The sequence below is a fragment of the Artemia sp. Qi Xiang Cuo genome, chromosome 3 (genome assembly GCF_049724085.1).
Source record: "Artemia sp. Qi Xiang Cuo chromosome 3, ASM4972408v1, whole genome shotgun sequence".
Taxonomy (NCBI): domain Eukaryota; kingdom Metazoa; phylum Arthropoda; class Branchiopoda; order Anostraca; family Artemiidae; genus Artemia; species Artemia sp. Qi Xiang Cuo.
This window is the reverse complement of record NC_142796.1, coordinates 59,964,191-59,971,919: the sequence shown is the minus strand read 5'-3', so window position 1 is coordinate 59,971,919 and position 7,729 is coordinate 59,964,191. Positions and strand designations below refer to the sequence as shown.

The following is a 7,729-nucleotide window of genomic DNA, read 5'->3' as shown; positions in this document are numbered from 1 at the left end:
CCCTCCCCCTGGGACAAAAATGGCCTCATAAGTTCCTGCTATACTAGATACAAAAATAGAGATTTTGATAGACCTTGTAATCTGTTGCAAGGAAAATATGTCTGATGGTAAATCCTTGTTATTCAGATGATTTACTTATATTCAATTGTAGACATTAAATATATAAAACATATTTGAGCGTTAGATTATACTCTTTTGCGAAATGAAATTGTTTTGCCTACATTTTACTCAAAATTCAGCTTCACTCCATCGTTGCATAAACATATTTATGTACGTGCCTGTCATGTTGAATTCCGGAAGAATTTTTATGAGCCATTTCTGATTCATTACCAGGAAAATATAAAGGACAATAAATCATCATAATTTTGATGATTTCTTGACACACAATTTTGTTGATTAAGAGATATAATTTGTTCATGATTACTGAATTTCGTTTGACTGAAGGTCATTTTGTCAATAATTAATTTCGTGCATCCAGAACATTGGATTCCGTTCGCTGTCAGCGGTTATCTATTTAATACACTGTAGTCAGTTGAGCAAGGAAATTCAGTTCTAGAAGATGAAAATTATTTTACTGATTTCGGCCGTGCTTTTGGCTGTAACAGCCATGCCTAAGGTATCTTTTTGTCTAAACAAATTTTGGCTTCAGTATAGAAAAATCTTAAGTCCTTTAATTAATCTTAGTTTGGAGCTCCTATTGGCAAAGAGGAGGGTGGTATTGTCCTTCCAAATTTTGAGAAATATTTCTTTTTTAGAAATAAATTAAAAAATCAATAAAAAAAAAATCAAAAAAAGAAAAAACCCCTTCCTACGTGTCTGTGAATTGGCGCACTGTTTAGACTGTCCATATACATGCAATCAAGTGTATTTTTAATTCTTCCATTAATATTATAGCTAAACGTTTAAAGCCAGAAACATGAAATCTTTGCTGACTATTCTTGTTACCACGGGAATTAGAATGGATAATAACAATGGCTGGAAAAAAATTAATAACGGAAATGTGGTGTTATGATAAAAATGATAATGGTAACTGTTTTCAGAAAATGACCATTCAAATGAGTATAGGTATCTTATAAGAATAGAAACTGGAGTTAATGTTGATAAAAATACTATCAACGCCATCTAGTGCTTGGCAATAATAGTAATACTTGGTGACTTACTGTAATACTGTAATAATATAATAGACTCTTATAATAAAATTGACGTTTTCTAATAATAATAATAATTAATTTAATTAAACAGTATATGTTTTGGCAAGATCCTTGCGTTTTCTTCCCATGCCACTAGCAGACAGGGACGCCAATCAGGGGAAGGGGTCGATTGCCCCCTTAGGATTAGAAAAAGCCATTTTAATTTCAGTATAATGGTTGTAGCAGTAGTTGCAATCTAGTAAAGAACGAACTCTAGCCCATAGTAGCTGAAAATTAAAAATACATTTAGGAAAAAAACAAAAACTGTCAAGTGAGGAAGAATCACTATTTGAAGCTTATTCAGGAATGGTAACTGTTATTCTGGCTAATTGTAATAGTGAAACTTAACTCCGAAAAAAAATGTCTGGGAATTTTGAAAAATAACCAGAAAACACCCAGAAATGATGTATAATCGAGAAAAAACTTCACCATTTGAATCACCATCGTCGAAAACCCCACACAGGAGAATTATAGTCCCCATCATGAGCAACAAAAGAAATCAGTTTTTGCATTGAAAGCAGTGATGTGTCTCTGTCTGTTTTCCCCAGGGGTTGTCGTACCAAATAATATGTCGTAGAATGTTGGGAGAGGACTCCTTTGAGAGGGAAGCGCCAAATTTAGTGCCTGTTTTAAGTAAAAAAGATAGAATCAAAACAAAATGCAATGTTTGAGAAAAACTGCTTTTCTATTTACAAGATGGATAAGACACGCGCCTTCTGAAAACCTAAGTCTCTGAGATATGATGTCATATTTCAGTGACTCCTTTACTTCATTCTATTAGATGTCGTCATATGGCAACTGCGAATAATTTTTGATCCCCGACAACTTTGTATAGACCATGTGGAAACCCTCCCCTGTATCAAGAGAGAGGGGTAGAAGGCTTGAGTCCCCCCCCCCAAAAAAAAAAGAAAAATGTTTTTCTGCCTCGTAAAAACGTAACAAAAATACATATAAACAGCTTTTGATGAGTTTTTATAGTTTTTTTTTATCTAGGAGAATTACTTTAATCCCATAATTAGAGTTCGGAAAATATGGACATTACTAAAGTATCATTGTGATTAGTCTTTAGTAATCAGCTAGATAGCAGAACCACATCATCAATAGCAAATAAAACAAGGAAAATTGCATGAATAATGTATTAAATCAATGTAAGAAGTTTCTGCAATGTGGGAAATAATTTTGATTGTAGACTAAAGCGTACTGTTTATTTACACACTTTACCATACTTGAAAGAAATTTTGAAAATAATTTTATGCTTGTATTACACTGACAACGTCTTCACATATTAGCTGCAAAGGAAATATGTAAATATAGACTAAGCAATGGGAAAAAGACGTGTAATAAAAAGTATGATAAATGGTAAAATCAAAAGTGGTATGAGTGATGCAAAGAAAAAGCTCAATCAAAAGAAGCCGAATGATACCTTTATCAAGTATGTTTCAGAATGTGGGCATGCTTTCAGGGAGTGGCTATTTTATGGCATGACGATTGTTCAGAATTCGATAGTTTGGACCAAAAGGTATATAAGGAAACGCATGGCAGATTCTTTAAAAACGCAAAGCAGAAGAAAACGAACATAGAAAGCTTGAAAAAGTATAACAGCACACACGGAATAGATAATTCAACTCAGGTTCTAACAACCATTACCAAGAAATTTTTAACCTTTAAAACTGCCGTTCCCTCTCCAGAAAATTATTTTAAGACCTGCCAGGGTTGACTTATACCTACGAATATTGTTTTTCCATAAAGTTTATGCAGCTTTAAGGCTCAGTTTCCTAAACTGGATTGTTAAATGTCAATCAGCAAAGGTTTTCGAGAAATTGCAAAAGGAATTGATAAGATGTAAGAACTATTTTTGACTTAGAACCCTGACTGATCGGTAAATTTTAGGGAAATAATAAAAGAAAGGTTGCATTCTAAGGATGAAGGATAATAGGTTGCCAAAAACTTTAGTTTTTTGGTAATCCATCTGCGCCTAAAAATAAGTGTCATTAAATGTCATTCTCTGGGGAGAAGTTTTAGGAATAGTGACATCAATTCATGGATATTTAGGGGAGGGGAAGTCAAAATTTATCTTCAATCTGGGGACGTGGTCGGATTTATCTTTTCTTCAAGTTTGTCGATAAAATACCAAAAAAGGCATTTTTAATGAAAATATCTTTTAAAAGCATTTTTCAAAATCCAGGGGGCATATTCTCCCTCCCAATTGACGCCACTGCTTAAGAAAGGATTTGAATAAGTAAGAAATTCAGTAGAAGAACTCAAGAGAGAAGCTCTAAACTGACTAGAGCGGAGAAGAGCCTGCGAAGGCTTCCAGGTGACTTGGCGCTGCGATGAGTTTTTCTAGAGAATTTTACAAAAATCATGAGTTTCTTAAGAATTTCGGACAGATGAGCACAAAAACCAAGCCAGGAATGGGAGGTTAAATATTAAAATGCCTTCTATGATTGGCTGGCTTAAAATGAGGATTTGGATCTCATCCCACTCCAAGTTACACGGCGTATAAATTTGTCTGTATACATGCTGCTTGTCTTATAAACTACTACTACTACTACTACTAGCAACTCACCACAGCAGCAAGCTGCCTGAGGCCAACACAAATACACATGCTACTCCTCCATCCCAATCTATTCAAAGTTTTCCTCTTTACATTCTCCCAGGAAATTCCCATTTACATTAAGTCCTTTCTTAGGACGTCCTCTCACCCCGACTGAGGACGGCCTGCATTTTGTTTAGCCTTTGAGGGTTGGCCAAAAAAGACAATCTTTGACAATCTGTCGTTTAGTCATTATTTAGAGAATGGATGTAAATAGTTAGCGTTGAGGAACACAAAAACATTAGGATATTATTAAAAATATTACATCTCCTATAAAAACTATAAAAAAAAATAAGTGGGAGTATATTATACTGTCAATGCGCATTCACTTGCTTTTTTTCAGTAAAGTGCAAATTATGTTCTGGGCTTGAGAAGGCATGGAAGTTGTAAGTCCTATTCACGTTAATTTCGGCTCGTTTTGAGCTTGACTTAGTTATTTATTGTAATTTATGTTCGATTTGGGTTTCATTTATTTATTGATGTTGTTTGTGGTAGTGTTACAATTGAAAGACTATTTGACTTTATTTCTGCTCGCTTTTGGTTTAGTGGAGTTCTTTACTTTAAAAAAAAAAGATTTTGAGGAAAAAGTTCTTAAGATTAATCTTCTAAAGACCAGAACGCATTTTGCACTTTCCTGAAAACAAAATACATTTTAAACGTTCTTTTCTCTTATAGTGTTAATGAATCCAAAATTGTTGGGAATATGAAGAGCGAGTTCCAGTACATGTTAAATTGTAGCCCAGATTCAGTTGTTCTCTTCAGCAATTAAATAAATGGACAAACAAGTTTTTTCAACTGAAAGTAAAGAGCATCATTAAAACTTTCAACGATCAGAAATTATTTGGTGCACGAAGGAGGCTTTCCTTTTGTCATCTCCCGCTTTTTCCGCTGAAGCCTTAAGATTCTTTAAAAACACTTTCAATTCAAGTTTAACGGCCCTTGCAAAGTCTTTCTTTAAAAAATCTAACAAATAGACAGACCTTCACGTAAACTTTGAGAAATGAAGAAAGGACTACCCCCTCCCTCCCCTCACAGAGGGAACGATCTTCGTTCTTATTAAGTTACTGTGTTGCTCCTTAGTTTCAGTTGAAAAAACTTGTTGTTTTTTAATTTAGTTTCTGACCGTTTTCAAATCATGCCAGGAAATTCCCGAAATTGTTACCCCCAGTTTCTCTGTATGAACCCTCACCCCACCCCGCAGGAATATTTCCCAGAAAAACTCCCATATATTTTCCGATAACAACTACTATGCTTAAAAATGGGCAATTGTATAACTTTTGTCCATTTCCCTGGGGGCTCCGGAGGATCGTGTCGTTCCCAGAGTCATAGTTGCTGGACCTCTTATCTATGATGAATTATGATCTCAAAATTTTGATCCCAAGTCTTTGGGGAAAAAAGTGACGTGGCTAGCTGTACTCCAATCTTTTTGGTCCCTTATAACTTTTGATATCCGTTCAAATGAGTCCTCCTTATCAAACAGTTCGTGGTAACGAACTGTAAGTAAGGAGCGACCAGGCTCAATAGTAATCGAAACTCTAAAAAACGGAATTTCGATACCAATAGATACGTCACAAGAATCAGATTCTTATGCTGATTTCAAATGTATACGTTTTATCAAGTTTAGTCTTACCCATAAAAAGTTACGCGCCTGAGAAAATTTGCCTTATTTTCGTAAAAAGGGGGAAACAACCCCTAAAAGTCATAGAACTCTAATGAAAATTACACCACCAGATTCAGCGTATCAAACAACCCTACTATCGAGGTTTCAACCTCCTATCTTAAAAAATGTAGAATTTTGTGTTTTTTTGCCAAAAGAAAAATCACGGATGCGTGTTTATTTGTTTTTTTTTCCCCAGGGGTGGTCGTATCCATCCAGTAGTCCTAGAATATCGTTAAAGGGCTCATTCGAACAAAAATTAAAAGTTCTAGTGCCCTTTTTAAGTGACCAAAAAAATTGGAGGGCAACTTTGCCCCCTCCCACGCTCATTTTTTTCCTGAAGTCACCCAATCAAAATTTTGAGATAGCCATTTTGTTCAGCATAGTCAAAAATTCAATTAATATGTCTTTGATGATGAATTAATCCCCCACAGTTCCCCGGGGGAAGGGCTGCAAGTTATAAACTTTGCCCATTGCTTACATATAGTATTGGTTATTGGGACGTATACAGGCGTTTTCAGGAGGAACTTTTTCTGGGGGGGGGGGTCGGAGTAGGGGTCATGGGGGAGAATATGTCCATGGAGGAAGTTTCCTTGGGGGAAGGGACATTTCTATGAAGGGAGCGCCGGATTGTCCAGCATTATTTAAAAAACAATCAGAAATTAAATTAAAAAAGTAGGTTTTTTTCAACTGAAAGAAAGGAACAACATTAAAACTTAAAACGAACAGAGATTATTATGTATTTGAGGGGTGTCACCCCCTCGTCAATACCTCGCTTTTTACGCTGAAGTTTTTCAGCACTTTCAAAAGAGCTATCTATTCTACTTAACCGGCCTTTGTGATTCAAGGGTTCGTGATTTGAACAAAATTCCAACTTTAGCGTAAAGAGCGAGGTATTGACTAGGGGGCGAACTCCCTAATATACGTAATAAAAACATACGAATATAGAAATTCGTTACGTAAGTTAATTCTCAAGCTACGTCAGAACAAAATTTCGAGAAAGCCATTTAGCCAAAAAAAGGAAAATTAATATGCGAGAAAGCCATTTAGCCGAAAAAGTAAAATTAATATGCGTATTTCTTTTTAATTATTCATGTATGGTGAGCCAAAATCAAAGCTGCATTACTTCAAAAACGTTCAGAAATTAAATAAAAAAAACAAGTTTCTGTAACTGAAAGTAAGGAAAAGGTAAGGTAAAGGATGCGGCACTAGACCCTTAAGGTCCAAACCGGCGGTGCTGATCTCCGTTTCGTGGCCCTTCAGCCAGGAAGTGCAATGGGGGGCTAGGGGCCAGCCAACCTATGCTTTCGCAAACCCTTCCTGTTTTACCTTCCCCAGATTTCTCCAGGTAACCATTTAGAGCTGGTTGACTCTGGCTAAGCTTACAGGGTCACACCACTGACCCGCGTCCCAAACTAAGAAACTGACCACACCAGGGATCAAACCCGAATTCACGGATTCTCAGCCCAGCGCGCGTCCACTTAGCCAGAAAGTAAGGAGCGACATTAAAACTTAAAACGAACAGAAATTATTCCGTATATGAAAGGGGCAGTCCCCTCCTATACGCCTCGCTCTTTACGCTAAAGTTTGACTCTGTCTCACAACTTAATTTTTTAAAACGATAAAAAACTTTAGCGTAAAGAGCGAGGCGTTAGTAGTAAGGGGATAATAGATTGAAAACCTACAAAAAAACCTACAGTAAGGGTGTATAAGATTGAAAACCTGCAAAAAACCTACCTGAACATGCGTGCAGTTTATCCGGTAAATTGGCTTACCAGGATCATTCACCTATTACTAGGAACGGTACATTGGCTTAGTAGACGGGTTTTTTATGAGGTAACATGCATTTTTTTGGGGTCATACGGTAAGAGAGAGCGGCGGTCATACTAACTTGATTAGTAGTTGGATTCGGATATAAGGAGTAATTTACAATCATTTTCATATATCTATAATTATTAAAATTCTGTTTTTAGAGTTATGATTACTTTCGGACGAGTTGCACTTTACTTTCACCTTGTTTCCCTAAAACTGTTTAAAATTAGGGTTTTTTTTGTAGTTGTTTTCGTTTTTGCTTTATTGTTCGACTTGATAGGAATTCTGAAATAGGATGGTCGTTGAAATTTCTTAATGACTAAAGATTTTGTTTTTCTTCTAAAAGGCTTAATATTCTCAAGGTTTTAGCTTTTGACGGATAACATTAAACCTAAGGAAATTTATGTATTTGGAATCAGCGTATAAAGCCAATCTTTTTCATCTATCTATAATTTATTAAAATTCTGTTTTAGA

The 7,729-nt window shown here is 35.7% G+C and overlaps 1 protein-coding gene across 2 annotated transcripts in view; it reads left to right on the top strand.

Annotated features, from left to right (window-relative positions):
• Positions 1 to 458: 458 nt before the first annotated feature.
• LOC148954351 (gamma-interferon-inducible lysosomal thiol reductase-like protein) overlaps positions 459 to 7,729 on the top strand; it is a 248,632-nt gene continuing 241,361 nt past the window's right edge. For both annotated transcript variants that reach the window (XM_089086297.1, XM_089086296.1), the window contains exon 1: positions 459 to 616. In XM_089086297.1, the coding sequence (XP_088942423.1) occupies positions 560 to 616 (57 nt within the window). In that variant the 5' untranslated portion in view covers positions 459 to 559. The remainder of the gene's footprint in view (positions 617 to 7,729) is intronic.